The 26,420-nt window shown below is 40.1% G+C and overlaps 1 protein-coding gene across 7 annotated transcripts in view; it reads right to left on the reverse strand.

Annotated features, from left to right (window-relative positions):
- Positions 1-26,420, reverse strand: part of TNS1 (tensin 1) — a 271,239-nt gene that overhangs the window by 56,394 nt on the left and 188,425 nt on the right. For all 7 annotated transcript variants that reach the window (XM_072417966.1, XM_072417968.1, XM_072417970.1 and 4 more), the window contains 11 exons: positions 25,753-25,924; positions 25,609-25,659; positions 23,341-23,463; positions 22,341-22,405; positions 21,969-22,052; positions 20,727-20,839; positions 19,459-19,519; positions 17,465-17,540; positions 16,961-17,090; positions 15,097-15,162; positions 13,784-13,900 (listed from right to left, as the gene is read on the reverse strand). In XM_072417966.1, coding sequence (XP_072274067.1) covers positions 13,784-13,900; positions 15,097-15,162; positions 16,961-17,090; positions 17,465-17,540; positions 19,459-19,519; positions 20,727-20,839; positions 21,969-22,052; positions 22,341-22,405; positions 23,341-23,463; positions 25,609-25,659; positions 25,753-25,924 — 1,058 coding nt within the window. The remainder of the gene's footprint in view (positions 1-13,783; positions 13,901-15,096; positions 15,163-16,960; positions 17,091-17,464; positions 17,541-19,458; positions 19,520-20,726; positions 20,840-21,968; positions 22,053-22,340; positions 22,406-23,340; positions 23,464-25,608; positions 25,660-25,752; positions 25,925-26,420) is intronic.

Genomic DNA, 26,420 nt, shown 5'->3' on the forward strand with positions numbered 1-26,420 from the left:
AAACAAATATCATCCTGTCAATAGTACAAATGCATGGAAAGAACGAGAAGTCACTACTGAAGACCGAATGTGACGAGGATTACAGGTGCCGGGACTCATATTACTGCCACCAGACAGTGACTGAACGGCCTCATAGTAAACACACAGAAGCAATGTAATTGTGCATACTATGGGTAGGGCTACACTGGGGTATAAATCCCTTTGCTACAGATAAATCTTACTTCTTGTTGGCACTGTAACATGAAGCAATCATTGATGGACATCTTATTAGGATCTCATTAAGTATTTAAATCTCTTAGTAGTAAATGGATTTATTCACCAACAGAGCCCTAGGATTAGAGGACCTCTTTAAATAGCAGAAGACTGGTAAAATTGAGTAGAAGTGGTTCAGGGGGCCATTAAAACAAAAGGACAAACAATCTAGGTACAATGCTTACCAGTTGCAATTTAGTTGATGCAATTAAACAGTTCCAGCAGGTAACAAGGGTTCTATTGCATGGGGGATCAATACCAACAAAGTTGGGACCTTCACAAAGTCTAATTAATACCCAACACTTAAAGATGAACCTTAGCAAAATAGCTTAAATTGGAAATTTGAGATGGTCACAAAAAGAAACACAAATGACCCCTGTATCCTTTATGTAGTGCTAGTTTAGTCTATCCAATTCAACACAAGGATACCTGTCAAAGAAAAGTTGTCTGCCATTGCCAAAAGATATTGCCTGGTTAGCTTTTACATCGGATTTAAATTCTAAATTTTGGGTCAACTACTCACTAAAGATAGCGTGGCCACTAATATTAGAGTAAAGGCCAAGCACATTTGCACTGAGGAAGTATGATATATCTCAGGGGTGGGCAAACATTTTGTCTCAGGGGCCACAATGAGTTTTAACATTTAACAGATGGGCCGGGCCAGTATCAGATGGATGGAGAGTGTTAGTATGAACTGATATTAACTATGTTTAAAAGCCATTACCTCGAAGTAAAAGAAAACTTACATTTAATTTCAGTGGGAAAAGTGCTGTCAGTCACCGTTTTTTTGCCAGTGATGGGCCTGGATTAAAAAGCCCAACGGGTTGTAGTTTGCCCATGCCTGTTGTGTCTCCATAAAATGGATGTAGTTTGGGCCATTCAGACTTTTTACAACTTCTACTTATTCTGTCACATTGCGTTATTAACCATGCTCTATCAAGGAAATCTGATTCTTTGACCTGAGTAGGCAAAGTGACAAACGAGCCTTTAAAGCGCTTTGTTAAAATCTCGTTAGCCTGAAGATGAAAGTGCTCAATACCCAAGTAAGATCTTCTGGATCACTGCATTCATTTCGAAGCCAATAGCACCTTGCAGTAAAAGTTCAGCGGTGGCAACCTATTAGTTTCCTTCATGATGCATTATCATATTAAATAGATTCGAAGAAAAGACATAATGGAAAACAATAACTTCACCTAAATTTATTCGATTTTTTTAACAATAATTTTCATAGACAAAAACCTCCAAGAAAAAGTCTTCAAGACCTGGAATATCAGAAGCCAAAAGATTTAGAGCTTAACAATGAGGGAATTCAAATAAATTGATGGCTCGCCTAATACGCCGTATGGTAAGACTCTTCCACAAGAGAGGAGAAGCAGCTGGTGCTCTGGTAAAAATGAAGGAAGACAACATTTAAATGACAAGGAAACATAGAAGATTCTGTGCGCCTGCCAAGGTCCAGTAATATTCTCATGTCTGAAACGTTGTGTTCTCTGACATCAAGTGGCTTCTGTGCCTAGTGCGGTGTCCCTCTGAAAATATAAACAGCCCAGGAACATCTGGAGGATGAATGCATCCAGATGACTGGGACCATTTCCGACAGCTGTATCTCTGATCAGCTGCTCTGCCAAATGCAGACTCACCCGGGTTTTATTTAATTTTTTTTATTATCTTTTTTGTTTTCGCTTTCTTAAAGATCTCGTCTTCTCAGAACTGATATGTAAGGCTTTGGTAGAGACTGTACTCCAAGCAAATATACCACAAACATTAATTAACGCAATTAAATTATTAAAAAAGCTTTGCAATTTACATTACTCTGGAGCTTGCTCTACACTTCTGAAACATTAGGGTTTTACTTTTCTATTGGATAAAATAAAATTGCATGTCTTATAAATTGTGCATTGTGTTTAGAAGCATGCAGCTTTGGTTTTTGGGTATGTTGTTTTACCCTGAAGAATTAAAAAAAGTATTAAAATGATTTTATTTGTTTTTATAAGTATTGCGTATCCTGAATACATGAGGTAAGGTAATGGTATGTGAGTGCTACTGACTATTCTGTAATATTATTGCAGAATGTTTTGGAGGGGCTCGCTTTACACCTGTATAATGTGACAATAGACCTGATTAGCGTATCATGGGAAAATCTAAGTTAATTATTTAGACAAGTTCTGGACCAGATCCATTCTAGGTTTTCTGGTTCATCCATATTCTCCCATGATAGTCTTGGAGAGCGTTATTAAACCAGGTCTATTGTCGTGTCATACAGGTGTGACGCCAGCCCCCCAATAAATTTTGCAATGAGTTTACAGAATAGTTAGTAGCACTTCCCTACCTACCTAACAGTTTTTTTTTAAATCAGGAGTTCATTAATGTGTTGAAAAATGCACGTTTTACTGCATGGTACTGCTTAATTAGTGATGTGATGTGTTGCGACTGAATGGCACCCTGATACAGCTTGATAATGCAATGGGTGGCACCTGTGTGCTGTGATTCGAAACCCAATTCTACTTTACAGTTTTTATTTCCACTTCATTTGGATGTGTGTGTTTTTTATAATATAAATTGATTACCACTAATGAAGGGTACTGGCAAATCAGAAGTTAAGTTTCTTTGGGAAAAGTGCATGTATTGCAGAGATGTATTGAAGACACGTCCATTTGGTGCATTGTTTTGTAACTTCACAGTCATAAGTCTAACCCCCGTGGCAATATAAGGAGGTGCAGTGCTTCCCAGTTGGAATCATAAGCTGCTTTTTAAATTATGTTTTGGATAAAACAAAAGGAGATGCGGGAACATCTGGAACTCCCTAAGGTAGACAGCAACAGCCAGGAATTATGGCAAAGAGAACTTAAAGTGTAAAATCCCCATGGAATACCGGAAGTGACTCAGCCCACCAGACTTAATATATAACTGGAACATCACTTTTGGACAGACTTACACATTAGGCTTTTGAAATCTGCAGCCACTGCAGATATACAGTATTTCACATTCCCTTTGGCCTTCATACCGTAACCGAATGAAGTAAGACAGTAGCTCTGAGGCATATGACTAGAGTATGTAATACCTGTCAGAATTGTCCCAAATAGCTGAAGGGGAAGGTCTGCACCTTCAAAATGATTACAAACTCTGACAAACCCCATTATTAGGCGTTCTTAATCACCGATTTAATTTCTGGTTATTACCCTGTGTGGGCATGTTGTACAGGCGGGACTGGCAAAACACATTTTATATTTTTGGAAAGAAGGATTATTGGTAAAGTGGAACTCTGGAAAAACTGTGTAATACACAACTAAAACACAGTATATGCAGAAATATGCAAATGTCTGTGATCCTCTCACTACTGCTGTGGAATACTGCAAACTCCAGTTCTAACTTTCAGGTGAAGTGTGTCCATAGGTATCTTTTTTTTTCATTTAGGATTTACTCTGATATTTAGAGGGTTTTAAAAAATCATATCAAATCCCATGGAGGTACCATAGAAAGCAACCGAACTTCTATTTGTGGCAGCTAATTTTTCTCATCTCCAATGTTAATGAATTAGAGCTCTACTTGTCATTGCAGATGTTCCTCTTGCCCCATCCATCTGATTACAGGTTCGCTTGTAAAACAATACAGCATAGCTAAACTAAGTTATTCTAGGTATATGATTCATAAAACATATGTAGGATAGCTGCTCCATGAATCATATAAGAACAGTAAAATGACACAGTCAGACTTCTATACACAGACACCACAAAAATTATATTTTAAGTGTGGGCGATTTTTCTTGGACTGAGTCACCCCTTGACTTCTCAGCACAGGGAGATTCTCACCATGGCTCCATGTCTTCTGTGTTACCTACAAAATCCAGCAGGGATGGCTTAAACCCCCTCATAATAGGTGCAGCGGGTGTGTAAATCCAGGAACTCAGTGCAGGGATGAGAACCCCTTGTAATGGGCACAGCAGATTTACAGACCCAAGTGCTCACCAGAAAACAGTGGAAACTTCTCATAATGGACACAGCAGGTTTACAGACTCAGAAACCTAACTCAAAGATTGTGGGTGCCCTCTTAATGGACAGAATAGATGTGTAGACATAGCAGCTCAAGAACACAGCCCAAAATCCCAACAATAGTGGTGACAGGTATTCTCAAGATCCAGAGTAAAATGTAGCAAAGCAGAGTGAGTATGGGACCAGCTAGTTGGGCCTCTTAGCACTGTCCCCCATACCAAGAAATAAGGCTGTAAAGTGACCCGGATGAACATGGATGAAAAAACGGAAAAAAGGAAAAAAAGAAAAAAAAGGTTTGAAGGGGGAGGGGTACTTTTTGCCCAGAGATGGGCTTTTCCAAATATTATCTGCTCTGTCTAGAAGGTAACCTAGGGAAAGAAATTCAGACCCTAAAAAGGCACTGCTTAGTAGATGGTCTGAGTACGGGACCAGCTATGTTACAGACCTGTTTAATTTAGATGTTTCATTGGAGTTACAGGAGCTGAGGTTACAGTATCTGCTTCTAAATATCCCAAAATACTCTTCTATCTCCTGTTTAGAATGGACACTGACGCCACAGTTTATTTCCAGAAAAGTGTATGACACTCGATAGGCCCCATGGAGAGGCATAAATACAAGTGCGCAGGGAGAGTGGACAGTGGTGGGGACACCCAGCCTTCAGAGAGAGTCAGGGTGGTGTTAAAGCCAAAACTCCAACCTAGTGCTGTGGGCTGTGGTGCTGATCCAAGACCAGGTCCCAGTAGGCTAAAGCAGCCCCTGGATGCTTCAATAGTGAAATCTTCATTCCATAATTTCTTGCTCTTTTCCATTTCACCTTTGTGCATCCTAGCTTTTCCTGTTACATTCTCTATAATATGAAATGCCAGGAGATGTCAAAAAAAAAAAAAAAATTTAAATAATAAAAAATGCAGATTTTAAATTATTTACAATTCCAAAATTGCATTAACATGTTAGAGAATACATACAATTATAATGATTGGGTTGAAATCCATAATACAATGAAATAACAAATTTAAGAAGACGGACCCTTAAAAGTTCTAATAAAGAATGCTGATTTTTTTCTGGAATGTCATTCCGTCTTCTCAGACTATCGATTGGCTTTCTTCTCCCATTTGTGTAGATATTTTAGCATTTAGTAGTCTGTTGGGTTAGGACTGTTACAGTGAGCCTTTTGTGGGCTGTTTTTCCCATTGGAGTCATGTACCCATCCAGTGCCATGTGACAAGAATGACACGGAGATTGTTCCAGAGGATAGCGTTTCTCTGCCCTGGATTCCAGCGCACAAAGCCGGGACAAGTTACGTATACAAACACCGGGGATGATGGGTAATGAGCTGAATTAATTATGCAAATATCAGGCTGGTCAATTGAGGTATTCTAGGACTTCTCTATAGAACGTGGGATACATTACAATAAGGGAAATTAGAAAAATGCCACAAAATAATAATGATTGAGCTTTGCAGAATTTGAAACCAAAAGCTGAGTCAGAGTTAAGCTGTAATTTCCTCATACATTTTTATATACTGGCAAAGGTCAACAAGAAATACAAAACTGAAAAAGTCAAATATTGAAATTGTCAATCCAAAAACCTTTTTCTAGTTTTGGCAGCTTTATCTGTGCAAACTACTACACTCAGGAGCACGTACAGCAGGAGTTGCTTCCTTCCTACACACTATTATACTTAATGGCATGAGTAATTTAAAAAGTCTGCTATGCAGCTATGGAAACGTTTATAAAACAACATACTTAGCGTTGCTATAGTTAGCATTTTATAGGAAATCAGCCCTGTCCTTTTGCAAAACAGAGAGATCTACATTTTCCTGCACAAATCTAAGAAATCCCTCAGTCAACTACCTAACTACCTTGGTTCAAGAATTCAGGTAAACCCAGCCAGAACAGAGCATCCCTGCTCCACGCTTTCTAAATCCTAGACTTGGGACAGCGATCTAATGTTCAGAAATATCAGGACAGATTTAGGCAGGATCACCGCAGGGCGCCGCTGACCGGAGTCTCAATAGGAGTCCACGTGGAACTATAATAATTACTGTATATAATCTACACCAAGTCCTTTCCTGCTGCTGTTCTCAGCAGAAGATGAAGAGTTGCCAAATTCCACATTCAGTGTAAATTTAACTTTCCAGGTCTGACACACATCACTGCTGAAATCTGTCTGATGGGACAAAGAAGAAAGAGGCAAAGTACATAAAGGCACAGCACAGCAAGCTTGTTCTTGCCAGCAAATGGGATGCTCTCATATTACAAATAGACATCAGGTAAAAGATTAAAGATCCAAATGGTCACCCAGGTGTTGGTGCAAGTATGGTATGTTGTTGTGGATCTTAAAGGATCAGTAAATACAAAACTATGTACGGTACTTAATTTTTTTTTTTACACTGCCTTTGGATAAGGTGTAGTGTAGTGTAGTGCAATGTACGTTTCTCTGTCTGCAAGATGCTGAAAATGGAGCCCAGTGATGGTATAATAAAGCTCCATTGGTCATGCTTGGAAGTTGTATGGTCATTGGCTGCTCGTGGCCAGAGAAGGAAGATGACAGGAGTGAAAGAAGGATTGGAAAATATGCAAGCAGTAGTGATGGATAGAAAGGATCTGTCACCAGATTTCCAGATACGCAAATTTCCAAAATGGGGCAAAGTTGGTGCTGCTAGCCGGGCAGAGGATCTGATTTTTTCTGATGCAGTTATCTGCCCCCTTCTCTTTTGAGCATGTTTGTTAGCACATGAGCAATGCAAAACAACTGAACGTGAGAAGCAGCACAAAGAGTCAAACAAAGCAATGGTGGACTGTGGTGAAGGAGGATGAAAAGATATTTCCAGCACGATACCTTCTTAAAGCAGAACTAAACCCAGAGCATACTCACCTGTCTTTGTTCCGTCGCAAGTGGCATCATCTCTTCATTCCAATCTTTGTGCATCTTGATTGGCACCTGCAGGGAAAGCCAGGGTGTGCCAGGTATCCTGAGCTGCACATGGGACAGCGATCAGGCAGGTGAGAAAATTTATTGCAGAAGGGACATTCCCTGCCTGATGCCAAAATAATAAAAGTGGAACTTTAGTTCCAAATGCATGGACAACACAAGAAAGCCAAGAACAAGAATTTTATACAATATTAAAAATATAGCTCCGCAAGAAAATGTTAAAGATGCCAAACATTTCTAATAAGACATGAAACTCTTCTATTATTACCGAAAATACATCTTGTATTTAAATAATATACAGTAACTTACATCGGTTGAAGCATTTATTATAGAAAACCTCATATGTATGTTTTTGATGAGTAGGGTATTAAACACATCAGAAGATAAATCCCAGAATGTCAAGAACAATTCCGCTACATGCAGTTGGAAATGTTGGAGCTGCTTATATGAATTAGATGCTGAGCGGAGAAGTCCCATATTTCACCTAAAAGCCCCCTTGGCCTGGTTTAGTGTTTCCATTAGTAAGTTATGAAAGTGACACACAACACGTTCGGAATGGTCAAATAATAACAATGTGTCAAGCGGCCCCTGTGGCATCTGAAATCTCTCAAGAGGCGCTGGCCAATCGGGGAGTTGCTCTACAGCAGGGCCTTATAAAGAACAAAAGCGAAAGACGCTGATTGGTCAATGGTGACAGGATGACAGAAAACAGCCTACTTCTGCCTGGACGTGGAATGTTCCATGAGCAGACATTCCACGGGGAGTTATAAATCAAGAGGTGATGGAACATTATTAACATGAAGCGCCTACAAAATACATGAAATAATATATGTGCTATTTACCCCTAATAATGAATTTGTTTCCTTTCAGGCTATTAAAGATACCATTGACAGCATGCATTGCACATGTACTATGTGTACATATGTTTTGGGGTGTGCTGCTTCTCCTTGTGCTAATCTAAGCTTTGTCACATAGGGGACTGCAAAGGCTTCAGCCTAGAGGAATTGAGGTATTCACTGTGCATTTAATAATTGCCTGGTTTCATCTTTACAGGTCTACTATTGTGATTTTAGATCTTCAGTGGCACTAATTTGGTTGTCTAAGCAAACAGATGCTCTAATACCACACTGCCAGCACATGGGGTCATGTGAACATCAAAAGGAGGACAAATCACAACGACAATCAGAATTATCAGAACTAGATGTGTTCGCTGATCCAAAGCAAATTAGATATCTGAAGGGGAACAATCCCCTTGCAGGGGGCACATCACTCCCTCCTGTCCCTCCCAGGGACAGTTTTGAGCAAAATAGGTCTGTAGCAAATGTGAATGTGAAGGGCCAAATGCATCACCGGCTATTCGCTCAGTTGGGGTCCTGGGGAAAGAAGGGGCCAGCTTGCCATACCCTAAAACTAACCCTGCTCTGCCCTCCTCTCACCATTAAACAGAACAGATTGGTTGGCAGGGAGCTGTCATCTTAATGGTCACCCAAACCGATTGTGAATTATCATTTAGAGTGGCAGTAATTGAATGTGTGGATAAGGCATTAGTGTACCTCTAAACTACCCAGTCAGCATTAGAGTACCTCCAACCTTTTTGTTCCGTATTAGAGTACACCCAAGCTACCCATCTGGCATTAGAGGACCTCCAAATTAGCCGTCCAGTATTAGAGGACCTCCAAACTTCCCACTTACTATTAGAGTACCTCTAAACTACCCGCACGTCCAAACTTCATGTAAAATTGCTGTTCATCTCCCACTACATCTATCTTTTCATTCAGCCAAATACAGTTGTCAAAAGGCAGCACAGAGCCAAAAAAATTATCACAGACACGGATTAGATTTGATAGTATCTTTCCTATATCTCCTGATCCAGGTAGGTTGCAGAACTAAAAGCAAATATGATAACCAGTAACATTTAATGTTAATTCACTTTGCTGAAGTCAGATGAGTACAATATGAAATCTGATTGGCTGCTCGTAGTTACTGAGATTGTCATTAAACAAAGCATTTGGCATTGTCATGAGTAGAGGACGCAGTTTGCCTGCCAGCAGTGAATGGGTTAATTCCGTCTCTTTGGATAATACTGGAGATTTTCTCTGGATTTTGGCCCCGGTTCTTTTTCCACAGCTGGGACTGGGTAGTTCCCCCGGAGGCAGATCCTCCCCTTGTCCTGGCCAATCTGGGCCGTATTTTTGTGGCTTTCCTATGATGCCCAGGAGCAGCTCAGCTGCCAACGCATGGAAAGTATTATTCACCTGCTCACATTCCCAGGCTAAATCATCCCTGCGAGGCTTCTAAAGTGGCTTCACTAACTTGTCCCTATTCACATCTATAGTACAAATAAATCTAGAATGGGCCCCTTAGGGGCTGCTCAACCACCCAGTAGAGAATGACTACCTCTAAAGACAGAAAAAAATACCGCTAGAACCTGTAGTCCCCCACTCACATATTATTCAATATTCAGACCATCGTGGGGCAGTGTTCATGCAATGCACAGTAAACAGAGACCCTACTTGGTAGTGTACCCCTTACTTTATAGTACATTTATTTTATTGTACCCCAGTTTAAAACCAAGTGATTTTTGGGACTTGTAGTTCCTGGTCACATGATATAACTATTGCACACAGGAAATAATAAGACTTTTAGTTCACAAAGACATAATATAGAATATATACAGGAGATGCTGGGACTTGTAGTACCCAGTCACATAATAAACAAGTAACTATACAACATCCCACAGACAGTGAAAATCACACGCTGCAAGCTGAGCATTGGTGCCGACCCAGGAGAGTTATTTGGATGCTGATTAGTAACGCAGTAATCCACCAATCAGAAGTGAGGAATATTTATAGACTCTCACTCTCAACAAAGCAGTAAACAGATCACAAGTTCTGGCTGGACAGGACACGACAGGTCAGGGTTGTTTACACACAACCTGCTGGAGCGAGCTGTGACTTGGCGAGAGAGCAAGCCAAACTACAAAGGGAGGAGAGAAGGTGCAGCAATAAGGAAATGACAGGATTACAAATGGAGCATGCTCCAAGGTGCCCCGGGGCACTTCCAACAGGAAAAATAGCAGGAATCAACATATACCAGAGAGAATTGTCATATATGTTTGCATCTCAGTGCTGCCGATTTCTTGCATCCTCTGCCAACCACTCTGCATGCAGTGTTGGCTCATCAGCTTTGCTTCAGATTCCTGACAAGGACAATATTGGAACATGTCTGCCTGCATTTCCCACTAGGAGTGCCTGTGATGGTGAATCCACTTTTACTGTCCTCCGGTTGTTATACACAGTTGACAATGGGAAATTTGGCCACAGATAATCCGGTTCCTTCAGTTTTCCGGCATGAATTTCGTATCATGTTTTCAATACAGGGACTGTAGTACACTGTTCGGCCACTGATGTTTTGATGGCGCTGTGACAGCTGTTGGGTCTTGCTTGCTACACTAAATACACGCTGAGACGTCCCTGCTGCCTGCTCCCTGGAACTGTGCCAGATGTCCACGAGTGCTGCAAGAGGAAGGCTGGCCTGTGTTTGGAGGTAACGGATCCGGAGGTCCGGAGGTTGACGGATTTTTGAATGTCAACTGTATGGGGTACTCATTTCCTGTACATCATGGTGTGAGGGCTGAGACTGTCAATTCTGTCCCTACCAACGGTGTAGTACAGCATTTGCTAGGAATACAATCGTCTGCTCAGGATGTGATTTTTAGCCAATGAGCAGCAAAGAATTTCCCACAGCAGAACAAACTGCACTGAGCACCATAAACAAACAGAGAACAGCAACAAAATGTTCATATACAAAGTTTATCACTTGCAGGTGCCAACTTCCTCCTCCTCAGTCCCCCCCCCTCCAGCGTGCCACACAGTGCTCCCTGCTGATACCAATATATCATAGTTGGTGACACCTTCCTGACGCCTGCCAGTCCCTGGAGGATAAAACCTTTCCTCTTTATATCCGTGACCGGCAGGAATAACCAGGGCAGAGTGAGTCGGGTAACTTTACAGACTACTACTGAGCTTCCGATTTATTTTTGTTTGGGTGTTGCCAGCCAGAAAGGGCATCTCCCTTTTAAAGGGTCTGTCTACCTAAATGCAAAACTTTGGGGCATGTGTGGCGCATGTCTAGTGTGGTTACCTGTAGGCTTTTCTGTATCTCCTTGGTCTCCTGGTTCAGCTTTAGTTGTTCCCAGCTGGTTTGAGACGTTCTCACTTTTTTCCATATTTTTAGATTGACTGAAAAAGGATAAACCCCTAATAACAGCAGATATAAAGGAAATTGGTGCAGAAATCTGACCAATAGGGAAATATAATTCACAGGTGGCCAAGTACCTTAAGTCTGCACAAAAATGAGTTTCGGGTGGACAGTCCTATTGCAAAATGGGATATTAGCCTACTCAATCCCATGATGGCATGACAACAGGTCAAGTCACCCCCGAAATTTCCCAATCCAAAGGTGACACTTCTTTAGCCTTATTTCTGCTTAATGTACAGGTCTAGTACCAGTAGGCACCAACTTATAGAAAGACTCAGAATACAGGGGGTTGGAATTCTGTGCATTTAGGGCCCCACCTAATTTTGCCCATTTTTGCCTTGTAATCTTGTTCTTCCTGCTAAATTTCCCTTCCTTAAAACCCAGCAGATAAGTGTATAATTACAACTTCACTGCAAGTGTCAACAGGATTTTTTTTCAGACTTTGTTGTTTTTTAAAATTATATAACTAGACAAAAAAGGGCTCTTTTTTCCCTCCACCCATCCTATTGGATGACCCTCAAAGTAAAATCAAACCAGCCACAGTACAGTGAATAGAGAGTGTGAACCAGACGTCTTCAAAGTGACTTCTATGGAATGCAAGCCTCGTCTCCACCCTTTTCTGAAACACTCTGACCTCCGCCCAAAAGAGGCTCAGGGATGACCTGACTACAGCCAGAGTTCTGGTGTTGTGATGTACCGATGGACGGAGCAAGTCAGCAATATTCATGTAACTGGAACAAGTTTTGTGTTTTGACTCCACACCCTGCTCTATGCTCTGAACTGGCTGTCCAGCAGCCGTGGCTGTTGACAGTATCCACCCCTGACCGTCCTAATTCCCAAATCCACAATATGGTCACTGGTATTCTATCAGAAGATATTTAAATAAGTTATGATTTCCATACCTTGTATTGATTGGTTAGCACACCCTGGAAAGAAAATTGACTTTCATGCAAAGCATATGCAAACTGCACCTACTTAAAACTGAGCCAATCAAATTTTGAAATTAGTAAATTTGGTTTCAAGTCAGTGCAATTTACATAAACGTTTCATGTTAATTAAACAAAAAAAAATTTTTCTATTCATCATTAACTATCGCATGGCTACTTGGGCACAAAGTTCTAAATAGCATAGCTCCACCTTCCTTCTTTTAGATATAATGGTGGGACATGCACAGCATTCACTTTTTTCTCAGTGGTCAACAATGAATCCAGAAGCACTTATTTATAGCATAAAGTTATAACAGAAAGGGAATACGGAATGTGTGAATATGGACTGGCAAGATGTATCACCATGGAGAGCTGGGAAAAACTTGCTTCCTTACTGGCTGGAACTGTAAGACATTGTTCCGTACATAGGACAGAATTGTGGATTGCGATTGTATCAGAACTGGTTTTCTTCCTATAAAAGTCCATTAAAACACTAAAGGAGGTCAGAGTGATCTCCAAAGTGACCTGTTTACACATTGCCTGTTTACAGAATTCCTTTAAAGGCTAAGCATTCATTTACTCCTTTTTCAGTTCCCTACAACTCAGTGAACTGAGCTTTTCACTGGGTAGTGAACTATGGGTAAAATACACCTGCTAATAATCATGCCTAAAGGAGCACAGAGAATACTTTGCCTATGAGTCTTTGTCACGGCAGCATCCATGCAAAACAAGCATAAACACTGTTAATAAGCCAGTATAAAATAAACATAAACTATTCCAGATGGTTTTTATATTGTCGTTATGGGTTATTTAGTAAATCATTGTTAAGATATGTAGTCCTTTGTCTACAGATACATTTTAGATCCAAATGTTAGTGGACAACTGATCACTTTCATGTTGGACATGCCATTCTGAAGCCTTGACTAATATAATGGAGTTGGCTCCACATTGCGGTTATAGGATCCTTTTCTCTTGTGGAAAGGTTTTCCACAAGATTTTGGAGGTTTCTGCCCATATGGGCAAATAAAAGCTTATTTGTGTGGTCAAGTACTGAGGATGGATGAGAAGATCTGACTCATAATTGGTGTTTCAATTCATCCTATAGCTGTTCAGTAGGCTTGAGGTCGGAGATCTGTGCAGGACACTTTATATCCTCCCGAACCAGAATGGTCTCACCATGTTTTTAAGGTGCTGGCTTTTGTGGCACAGTCATGGGGTACAGAAAAGGGCCTTCACCAAATTGTGACCACAATGTCGAAAGCACAGAACTGTCCAAAATATTTTTGTATGATGTAGCATCAAAAGGATCCTTCATTGGCCATCATGTCGGGGGATGTCCACACACCTTTTGTATATAAACCTTGCTTTCATCTTGTCTCAATTGACATACATAGCAAATACATATCTAGGATGACCACTTACCTTCAAGACTGTCTTCTCGATGTGCATTAAAGTTATCATAAGAATCCCAACGGATCAGCGGATCCGAGGTGTTGTAATCAACTGATACGCTGGGACCATTTTCCAAGTGTTCCATTCCTGTGACAGAAAGATTATTAAAGCAAACTGTCTATAAACAGTTATAAAGATAATCTGTGTTTGTGTCTAGCATTTTGTGTAGCAATGTGAGGCTTGCCCATTCACTGGCAGACTGTAGTGATACTAGAAAACAATACAGCATGTGTTTTTACTTTATTGCTATAGAAACACTGTCCTATCCCAGTTCAGACTGGGCCAATCCCCAGTCCACAAGATGTTCCATCTGAGGTGTGATAGCCTGTGTGGTCTAGTAAATGTAACATAACAGATTGTACTAAATCAAGTTCAAAACCTTCCTTTGTTTATGTTTTCTGCTTGACTGGAAAAGAATGTACGGAGTGTAGGGAAGGCGCAGGTTATGCGGCTAATAGATTTCTTTCCCTTTCCAGATGTCACAAATGAAAAACAAGCAGAACCTTTGCAGCTACTCAAAAACTCACCAAATACTGGGCAGCTACAGGGCACCCACATGTACACAGAGTCTTATATACTATATATACAGGACTTCACATAAATACAGGGCACCTCATACATAAAGGGCCTCACATATACACAGAGTCTTGTATAACAGGGAACCCCATACATAAAGAGGCTCATATATATGGAAGGCTTTTAATGTATAAGGGTTCTAGAGGAGCCTACATATCCAACATATATAGAGAATGCTTCAGATAGAGAAAGGGTTCAAAATATACAAAGGATCTCATATTCATTATATAGAGGGTTCCACACAAAGAGCAGGCTCCGTGTGTAATTTTTTAACCTGTGGATTCTGTAGCACACTTCCAATCCTATAAACACTGCTCACATGCTATACTGTGATATCTTATAGGGCCACTTAGGCCGTGCCGTGGCCTAGGGTGCCATGGCCAATAGGGGTGGCATTTGTACTTCTAATATGGCTGTAATGTTATCCTTACAAAACATGCTTAGCATTAGGCTATTCTGCCCACCAATCACCCCCCACTATCTTCATGGCCGCCTTCCTTTATTCACTGCTCGAGCACAAGCGAGTTGGCCTAGGGGAGAAAAAAATACAAATCCATCCCTGCCAATATCAACCTCCCCTGATTAAAAATACAGAACACCTTGACCCTAAGAAGTTTTCATTGCACCTGTTGAGAAGCTGGGAACTCTCTATGTGCTTCTTAATACTGGTGAATTATTATCTTTGTTCCTAAGAAAATTATGGTTACCTTGTATCTTCTCAGGACCATATGAGAAAATGAATTCCACTTTTCCATATTCTGGGAACCTCTCATCTGAGAAAAAAAACATATCTCTGGTTATCATCTGGTTATACATAGAAACTAATGTTATGATACTGAATAACAAACTTTTATTTTTAAAAATGAAAAAAAAACATACAAACCATTTAAAGAGTAAAAAATATTTTTTTTATTGATGAGGTGGTATTTTTGTCAGTTTTTAGGTAAACCAATAAAAAGGCATTATCCTTCCTTCCAGCACCAAGAATGCAACACCATTCTTCCTATTGACACCAATCCTCATACAGTCCCAAGAATGGGACACTATTCCTTCCCCTGACACCAACATTGGAGCAAAATTCCTCCAACTGGCACCAACAAAGGGGAGTTAGTTTTCTCATTAACCTCAATGTTTGGGCATTATGCCTTTGACATACTGCAAAAGATGTGCACTATTCCTCTTACTGGCCCTAATGACAGATAATTTGCCCTCTTATTCCCACTAGGGCATTGTGTCCCACTGTACACTGCCAAAAGGGTATTAATTACAGCTAATGGCCAAAGTCTGGTCCCCCAGAAGTCATACCATACGATACCATACCATACCATACATGGTGCCCAAGGATAGAATAACAAGATGACTAAGCAGCATTTCTGCCTTAATGCCCTGGTGTCCTAAATTTACATTCCAACAGGGACACTATTTGTATGTAGATGCATCCCTTCTCAAACCCCAAAAGATGCTGGCAGATTTATTCTGGTGTTTTATTGTTCCTCTGTTCAGATACTTTTTGCCTCTGTATTAAGTAGGATTATTATTACTTTTATTATAGAACAAAACTGTTAATTTGCAGAATATATATATATATATATATTTATGTGTTAGAGTAATTGTGTATTGTATAAGTTCTACCACTAAACTATATACAGATTATAACTATTCCAGAGCTCCTGCACAGCTGCCTCCATCCACCACACAACTGTCTGCAACATTATTGATTTTTCTGCATCAGCTCCGGTAGCTACCAGTAAACTCAGCAATAAGACCGGTAGTAGGGGAGCAATTCTGCGGTCCGATATGAATGAAGCATTAAACTTAAAAGGAACAGACATTTCACGTGAGGTCTTGCAGGAGAAAAAATAATTGTTGCTGGATGCAACTTGAGCTAATATTGGTTGCAGGTCAAAGGTTGCAGGCTGACATCATCATGTTAAACCCTATCCGTGTCACAGAAACAGGTGCTAAACGACTCAAGTAAAGAATGGCAGCCTTTCTTCATGTCAGCACCTAATATAACATAGCAGACTTCTCATTGTGTGGTGCTACTAGAGAGACAGAGAGGGACATTTGGTGGCATTCATTCAAGTTAGGCCAAAGGGACCAAAGGGGCAGAGGAGCCATGCATTCCATGTTACCACTTTGATTGTCAAAAACGAGAATTAGAAGATGCATGCATTCAATTCCCTGGCACAGGAATGTTCAATGATAAAAGAGATGGTATACTTGGTTGAGTGGCTTTTGCTTTTTGCTCTGGCATGCAAACAAACATAAGCCTATACAGTTCAGACTAAATTTGGTGCAGCTGCCTTACTGCAGGGTGCAAAAATCTCCACAACCCTTTCATTTGCCAGATTTGGCACAAAAAACTAACATGTGTAGTGTGGTAGCAAAAATAAAATTCTACCAAGACCAAGACAAAATCAGCTGATCAAGCACTGCAATTTTCTTTCTATGCCTGTCTGGGTCCAAAGGCGTAAGGATCAGGGTTCATGTAACCATTGTGTACACCAATTGGGGTTTTGGAAGTTTTAAGGTCAAACATTAGGACACATTAATTTATATAGTCTCTACCTTTAAAGGCTTCATCTAAATCTTCTTTCCCGAACACGATTCCAAGATCATGGATGGCACACGTGTGAAACTGCACACGGAATATGACGTCTCGTGTTGGGCTGCGGAACTTCTTGTGATAACACTTAAGCTGTAGAAGAAAAATAAGGTACACAATTAAAGGTTGAGTAAGGGTAGGCAAATCTGAAGCACTCTAATGTACGAAAATTATGCGTTTAGATGTCTCTATAAAGTCAATGAGGCATTTTATTCAAAAATGTGTTGAGGCAAATTTCTGTGTTTTGCAAATTAAAAAAATTTAAACAAAATTATATCAGCCAAACCACTACTGACTGAACATTGGCAAAGTTTTCTTATCTACTAGATATGCTTCCTCTTCCTATGACCCTCTGTGTTCTTAGTATAAAGCCTCTTATTGCAGTGATATATAAGAAACTTGACAAATATCAGAATATATCAAAATGCAAAGACTTTACAGCATAAAGAGACAGAATATTATCTTACCAGGATGTCGCCCTTTAGCAGCAGCCCCGGTTCAATGGTGATGCAGATACTGGTCTGGCTGTCTCCTTGCACATTGCTGAAGAGGAAAGAAAAAATGTTATTACAATGTAACCTAATTTAATGTAATCTCTCTGTGGCCAATTCATAAACTACTTTGCAAAATGCTAAATACTAATTTACAGCATGTTTTATTGAACATGTAATGGAAATATGGGGAGAGCTGCACTATGGAGAGCTATGGATACGGATCTGGTAATGGATCTATATTATGCAATGAAAGAATCACTTTAATGCAGATGATCAAAGCATGTACAGCAGGGTTTGGTGTAAATGGTGAGTGATAACATTGTTACATTTTGAGTTATCCAACAAACCTGGAATGGATTTGGTTCAAGATTAACTAATAGCAAATGTTGTTTCCAGATTTGATGGATCACCCAGGTTCACCCCTGATAGTCTGTCTTCTCCAGTCTTGGAGAGCTTTACTAAATCAGGCCCATTCTGTATATATATAATATTAGATCCTACACACGGACATTCTATTAGTTTTATTGCAAAGTTTTGAACTCTGTCAGATTTTAAATGCAAAATGATAAGTGTCAAATTTCAGTTGCCATTAATTACATATCACCATCCTGAGAAGCAAAAAAGCTCTGGTGAGGTTGCTCCTGAGGTCCAGGTTTGACACTTCTAACATCAAAGCAGCTGACAGAGTGACAACTGTAAATTACCTGGCTAACTGCTCTCTGAATGATGGATTTCTGCCTGCCCAGTTCAGCCTGTTGCTAATGTACACAGGGTTCACATAGGCTAATAACCACCAACCACTTCCTGCTATGTACCCGAGTTCTAATCTTTGCTGCAATCAGTTCTGAGTGAGCAGGCTTGGGGTGAATTCCTTTCACTTTAAAGAAAAAGCTTCAGGAGATGATATAAAAAGTAGTCTTCTCAATAGATCATAGACAACATAATAAAGGGGTTTTATTCTCTTTTCCATCGAAAATCAAAAAAAAAATATTGTCAACAGAATTTTCTGCCCACAATATTCTAGGGTCTGCAGGAACACAGAAGACCCATTTACTGCTCGTGGAAAATTTCTTTGCAAGAGACAAGATGGCCGATGGGATGCCAGATGTAGTTACTATGGACGCCTCCTTAGCTAGAGGTCCAAGGGGACGAGGAGAGAACGGAAAGCAGCAGGAAGTGAAGGGGGAGGGGGGGGCATGGGAAAGAATTTTAAAATGCTGTAAACAAACCAAAAATGTGGGAACCAGCAAGAGGGTTAAACAATACCATACAAAATAATGTTCTGATACTAAAAATATACGGCTGAAAAATAAATAAGCAAATGGGAAGTGGGGTTATTCAGTTTGGGAATGGAGAAAATACACAGGAAGAGGTAATAGGACACACTTAAATCATGATTTTCATTTTAATGCAACACCTAATAAAGCTGTTACATTGTATGCAGTGCACAAGGTTCCATATATTACAATACTTGTACTAACTATATGGTTATAAGGGTGTTTATATACCGCCCTCCAGTGGCAACAAGGCAAGTAAGAATGTTTCTGATAGGATCATCATAAAGCATGGCTGCAAAAGTGTTCAGCTACATAGATGTAAACGGTTTGGTTAAATTATTCAGTTCTTGTTAAATAGATTTTGTGGTTTGTACACAAATGTCACACTAAGCAAAGCTTTGCAGGTGCAAAGCTTTTCGCTACTATTCCTGCTCAAATATAAATCCATGTCAAAGGGCCTTGCAAGTCTGGACTGAAATTCTGCTTTAATGAAAAATACAGTTTATTATTATTGTTATTATTATTATTATTATTATTATTATTATTAATCATATTTTTATAATAATCATAATAATATTATTAATAATGTTAATGGGCTTGCAAGTCTGGACTTCTCATTAAAATTCTGCTTTAATGAGAAATACACTTGCTACCTAACTACTCGTTACCTCCAAGAAAAAAAAAACTTACTATATTCCAGACGTATAAACAGGCTGCATAGCTTGGTAGATCTTCAGAAATGGACGACAACCTGGGTACAGAAGAGAAAAGAGAAGCAGTGTGATATAACTGATGGGATGCTGGGTAAAATTGGTAAGTTTATAACATGAAATAATATTGGGGGTACAGAGTTGGTAATGAGCAAAAAATGTGACCAAACAGAAGGAAAAGTTAATATAATTGCAAGAAGCATCACTAGATGGGTCACCAGCAGGAGGAAGGAGGTCCTGATTCCCCTATATAGATAGAATTGTGGGGTCACCATCACTAGAGGGGTCACCAGCAGGAGGAAGGAGGTCCTGATTCCCCTATATAGATAGAATTGTGGGATCACAAGAACTGGGGGGGTCACCAGAAGAAGGAAGGAGGTCCTGATTCCACTATATAGATAGAATTGTTCGGTCATTATCACTAGAGGGGTGTCTAGAAGGAGGTCCTGATTTCCCTATATTGAATTGTGGGTTCACAATTGTGGGTTCCTGATTGCCCTATAGAGATAGAATTGTGGGTTCACCATCACTAGAGGGGTCACCAGAAGAAGGTCTTGATTCCCCTATATTGATAAAAATGTGGGGTGCAATACTTGAGAGGTCATCAGCAGGAGGAAGGAGGTCCAGAGGCCCCAATATAGATAGACTTGTGGGGTCATCAGAAGGAGGTCTTGATTCACCTATATTGATAAAAATGTGGGTGCAATACTTGAGAGGTCATCAGCAGAAAGAAGGAGGTCCAGAGGCCCCAATATAGATAGACTTGTGGGGTCATCAGAAGGAGGTCTTGATTCACCTATATTGATAAAAATGCAGGGTGCAATACTTGAGAGGTCAGCAGGAGGAAGGAGGTCCTGATTGCCCTATATAGATAGAATTGTGGGGTCACCATCACTAGAGGGGTCACCAGAAGGATGTCCCCATTCCCCTATATTGATAAAAATATGGGGTGCAATACCTGAGGGGTCATCAGCAGAAGGAAGGAGGTCCAGAGGCCCTTATATATATATAGAATTGTGGGGTCAGCATCATTAGAGGAAATGGTCAAAGCTGTGCTGTACCAATACATTTTGTTATATTCACAGGGAGTGAAAGTGCATTTTCCAATAAATGTATATATGGTCAGTATGCTCTCAGCAAAGATATGGGCGCTGCTTGCACAGTATTTCAACTCATTGCAATTCATTATTTATAATCAGATTTTCAGATCAAAGGCATGTGTTCTTGTTGGCTGAAAACAGTACTAACCTCCTTTGGACTCAAAGTTCGGAATGCCATGCATGATGACATGATGGAGGAATAAGGGTTTGTTATTCATCTTAATGGCACCGGATAACAGGCCGCTGAAGTAATGTATATACCTGTGCATAGGAGAGGGAAACAAAATATTTTCTGAAACAAAAAAAGGGCCAAATACATTTTCCCCATTGCCAGTCTACAAGGTTCCTTAAGATTAAATCTGATTGCTTAAAACTGAACATCCGACAAACAGCTAAATACACAATTGAAATGCTAATTCAACTCTCAATACATTATAGATGTGGACATTTTAGCTAAGAACATGCAGCATAAAGCTGCGTACACACTTGCAATTTTTGTCGTAGGAAAGGATCTTTCACGATCCTTTCCAACGACAAGGGACTGCACGATGCATGAACGGTGCTGTACATACAGCACCGTTCATGCTCTTTGGAGAGGGGAGGGGGAGAGTGACGGAGCAGCACCCTGCTGCGTGCTCTCCCCCTTCCCTTTCATTAGGATCGGTCGTCGTCCTTCGTCCGTTGATCCGGCAGGTCGGTCGTTCGGACGATGGACGACACCGACTGTACACACGGCAGATTTTCGCCCGATATTTGGCCGATGCCGATTATCGGGCGATAAAAATCTGCCGTGTGTACATAGCTTAAGAAAACTCTTGTACTGCCCTCATGTGGCCATGCACATCCACACATCACAAGACAGTTACATAAACACAATTTAGAGGGAATATTTTACTGTCCAATCACATTGCAGGGTGGGGAGGAGACCTCTAAATGGTATTTAAATACAGAGAAAGTTCTGGTCTCCTTCTCTGCCTGTACATCTCAGGAACTGATGGACAGGAATAAAAATCATCTGTCAAGTAAACCATCCCTCATATATACGTATTCACAGGTCTTTCTTAGCTGTATGAAGTATATATAAATTTGGGCATTTCTGCCAATTTTTGTGCATTGCAGATGCTCCTGTTTTATCTTTATATATGTTAAAACCTTGGCAGGAATGGTTGGAGCCCCTCATAATGGGCATAATCTACAGATTTGTATACCCAGCACAGGGATGATGGGAGCCCCTCTTAATGGGCATACCAGGTCAACAGACCTGTAAACCCAGCACAGGGATGGTGGGAACCCATAATAAGGGGCACAGCAGGTCTCCAACCTGGTAAGCAGGATTAATAAATTAAAGTTTAATCCTTCTATAGCACAACATAAACACAGATGAACTGACCTCTTTTGAGACGGCTGTGCAACCGGAAGAACTTTGTCTTCATAAAACCGCTTCATTGCAAACCTGTCCAAAGCCTGATCTGCACTGTAGAGAAAAAAAGATGCATGTAAATTGATTTCACATCATGCCAAAGAAGCTAATAGCATTGTAAAACTTATTTTGCTAAATGTGAGTTTGCATTTTACGTGGCCAGGATTCATCAAACTACAAGAATTGAAGGCATACTTGAAGTGCTTGAGGCATTGCTAAGGTGGCCTCTCAATCAATTTTATTGTATGTTCTTCAGTATGCCTTAAGTAAAACGGCAAGCTCAATGGATCAAGGCCAATCTGTCCATTTGCATATAAGCAAAAGCCTATCAATATGGTATACCTGGCAGATATGTTGCTGTAGTGCATGTATGCAGCAACAACCACTCCGGTACGCCCCCGATTTCCCTGAAAAGAAGACAAAACAGGAACGTTACAAATCTGTACCAATACAAACATGGTAAAATCCACACTACTATTCAACATGAAATACAACTAACATTGAATAGAATGGTGCTCATAAGTTTACTCACCATGTAGATTGTCCAAGATGTGGACCAAACACATTCAGGTCCTGTAAAGTCTTAGGTTGTCCATCATGAACTGCAATTTTGAGACCCCCCCCCTACTACATAAGTAGCCCAATAATATTAAGGTCAGAGAGTTCTGATGCTGTCTCCAGAACCTTCACTTGTACCTGTTGCAGCCACTGCTGAAGGGTTAAAGTGGCCTACGTTGTCATGTTAGAATGTTCACCCCATGTGTAGCTTCCAGGCTATTAAAAGCACATTTTCAAGCATTTTTTCCTGATAATTTGCTGCATTCATCTTGCCAAGCAATATTGGCTAAATTTCCTGTACTCATGAAGTTGAAATAAAGTGTCCCTGGGTTTTGTTTGGCATATTATAAGAAGGCTGTTTATTTGCATTGGCTGTTTATTTGCACCTAGCATGGGAAAAATTTATGAATTCTGTCTTTATGTCTCTTCTGTCAACCTATGTGTTCATTTCCCATAGTTACATTGGGGAAGAAAGAAGGGCTTGGAATTAGTAATATTTGAAGAGTAACCTTTTCACTTAAGCTTTGGATGGAGTAAAGCCCTTATGAGTATCCACATTGGAGGATTTCCACTCATTATTTTCTGGATTTCCCATTACTTTTTGTCCCAAACATAATGGCCAATAGGAGAAATAGACAGAGTGAACCTGACCAACGAAGACTCAGGAAACAATAACTCGCTGTCTAAACCCAAAAAAGTGCACTGACCATGTTGGAGGTTTACGTTTTTTGATTGAATTTCTTGTAGGGTGAAATTTTAAAAAAAAACACCCAGTGGGTAGTACCTTGTTGTGGATGACAACAACATTGTGGGGGTCGGCGTTCAGCCAAGTGTCCATGGCTTTACAGATACTGCACACCTTCTCCAGCGCTGGGGCATGGAGGTCCGGCCACCCGAAATCCAACACCTGCAAAGAGACAAAACAGAATGAATTCCTAGATATAATAATATATGCTGTGGTTGCCAATATCCAGAGGTGAACAGTTGCAGCATAGTTCTATTCCCCCAGTTGACACCAATGGTTGTCATTGGTAAAGGAAGTTATAAAGAGCAGCAAAAGCATTATAAGATTCTCGAACTTCCCCCCACTCTACTGAAAGGTAACAGGAAACAAATAAACATCTTCCCTATATTGACAGCTATTAAAAACCTAACAGTGGAAATTTAACTAAACCTTTCCAGCTCAATTCAATATTAAATGCAACATGTTCTGACGCACCAATCACACTGCATTCCATTGCCATTCATTTTGACTGGTATCCTAAAGCAAATCTTACAAGCATCTATGAAGGACTTAATATGTTGTGCAGCTGATCAGTTCTAAACATCAAGGACAGAAGAAAAATATAAAATCTGGAACTGGGTCAGGAATTCAAGGGCAGCTCCTCTTTAATTTGCCCCTCAATGTGGCCCACCAGTATCCAGTGCGGCTAATCTAATCTGTCTGTGGTAGAGCCGGTCTGCAAATACTGCAGTGACAACATTACTGCGGTTACAGCCAGTTAGTACAGTTCCTCAGACGTAATAAGCTGTTAATAAGCAGATTTTCAATTGAAGGTAAAGACAATCCTTCTGGCACAATGCATTACAATGTAGAACAGAGCCCCAGATTGCATTTCCTGTCGGGATCTACAGCAGCTATACATCTCAATGTTCTATCTAATGAAAAGACCCTATGATGGCTCTGTGCTGTATGCCAAGTAATGTAAATGGTAACTGACAAAAATGAAATAAACCAGTTATAGACAACTTGTATCTTTTCAGCTGTAAAAGAATTAAAATTACCAGCATGCCCTGCTTTGTGTGTATGGCCTAACTTGAAGTTTCTCAAAAGCTGCGGAGTTGTAAATTGCTTGGATTTACAGAGGTTTTCATCCAACCTGGGTCATGCCAAGCCATATTCTACAATATGAATTTCAATGAGCCTAACCAAGTCCAAAGACGTATCCCAGTTTAGTACAGCCTGCTAATCTATTAGGCTTTATATTATCACAATATAGTTTTCAGTACCGTACATATACCGTATATTCTGGTCTTCACAAAGCCTGGCATTACTTACACCCCTGTAGAACAACATGGTTCCTAGACCTCGTTCTACCACAAAATGAATTTTGCCAGGTCTCTTTTTGCCTAAATTGGGTATCTTTTTGATTCAATGCAAACACAATACGGCTTCTATCAGTTTTCATCTACTACAACATGAATTCTATAAGCCCTCAGTATGCCTCAAGTTAGCTTCCTTAAGGCCTCACAATCACAACACGGCTTCTAGAAGCACTCATAGCCTTTCTCAACCTCAAAGGAACCTTGATACAATTTTCCATTTTGTAGAACCCCTGCTTATATCAATTATTGGTGGTCAGTGAGCCAGTGGAAAGAATGACCCCTCCTACAGTGCTGAAAAGAATACCACCTCTATAAACAACTAAAAATATAATTGGAGTCATCTATAGGAGTCCACCAAGTAGTGTTAACCCCAGAATTATGCAAACATCAACAAATGGGAGGTTAATCAGCCACAGTGTGAGGAACCCCTACCAACTTCTGGAGTAACCCCATGGGTTCTATGGAACATTGGATGAGAATCACTGATCTATATCACAACATGGCATCTGAAAGGCCTTATTCTACCACTGCATGGTTTTTATCAAGGATTAATAACCAAAAAATATCTCCTATAAGCTTTCCTTCTATCACAACATGGCTTTGAAACACCCATTTGCCACCACATGGCTTCCATCAGGCTACATTTAACCAAAACTTTGTTTCTATAAGAAATCATCCTACCACAATATAAACACCACAAAACGTTATTCTCTGCCAGAACACAACCTCCACAAAGAGCTCATTGTAACCAGAGGAACACATATGACTACCACAAAATACATTTTATTAGGTCACATTATATTTTATTCTATTATGTTCTATGTAATCATCTCCACAATGCCACATTTTGGTTATCAGCCTTATTATTGTATTACCATGTATCATTATATTGAAAATCAGTCTTATTACATAGGAATCTGTTAAAAGAGTCCAGGGAAAATCTTACCTTGGAATGGAGTTTGTTGATATCATGTCTCCTCTCAGACAAATTAAAAATCTGAAACCATATACAGAAAGGTTAAAGGAGGCAGTTAAACAATATATGATTGTACATTCATCTTATAGGGTTGTAGCACATCTTGATGCTTACCAGGTAATTTTCTCCATGTTTGGATTTCAGCATATGGGCCACCTCTTTGAGGTTCCGGCAGAAGGTGGCCTCCTCTGTCCCTGGGGAAAAGGTGACAGAGATGATCCGCTCGGTGATGTAGGTGAGGTCGAGTTCACAGCTGTCCTCCATGGTGTGAATTAAGCTAAAACTCCTGCGAGAGTGGACAGGAAAAAACAAATCTAAATACACAGCTGAAACATCTAAAATGTCAATGTGAAGATTTGTAAAGCAATGTACAAACACAAAAAACCCTGCCACCCTTTTTGTGCCATTTGGCTGCATAAGATTTGAAAAGTGACAACATTTTATTTACCGGCAATCCCACAGACTTTATTTCTTGTTTCTATTGCTTCTTTGTGCTTCAAAGCAAATGATAATAATCTAATGAAGAATAATATTCCTTATATATTACATATTATATAATTTACTGGTTCCCCAGGAACTGAAAGTTATTTAAAGTTGCATGGAGATCCCCCATGCTTAAAAGGTCAATAAACACTGGTCAACACACTTTATCACTTTGGTGGACTTTAAAGTGAAGCCAATAATAATCATTATCAATAGGTTTGCATGTTTCCTCATGTCCTGTAAAGTTTGTCTGTGACATCTGTCTTGGAACTGGAACCAGGACTTACCTTACCCCAGTG

The sequence above is a fragment of the Pyxicephalus adspersus genome, chromosome 7, assembly GCF_032062135.1.
Source record: "Pyxicephalus adspersus chromosome 7, UCB_Pads_2.0, whole genome shotgun sequence".
NCBI lineage: Eukaryota > Metazoa > Chordata > Amphibia > Anura > Pyxicephalidae > Pyxicephalus > Pyxicephalus adspersus.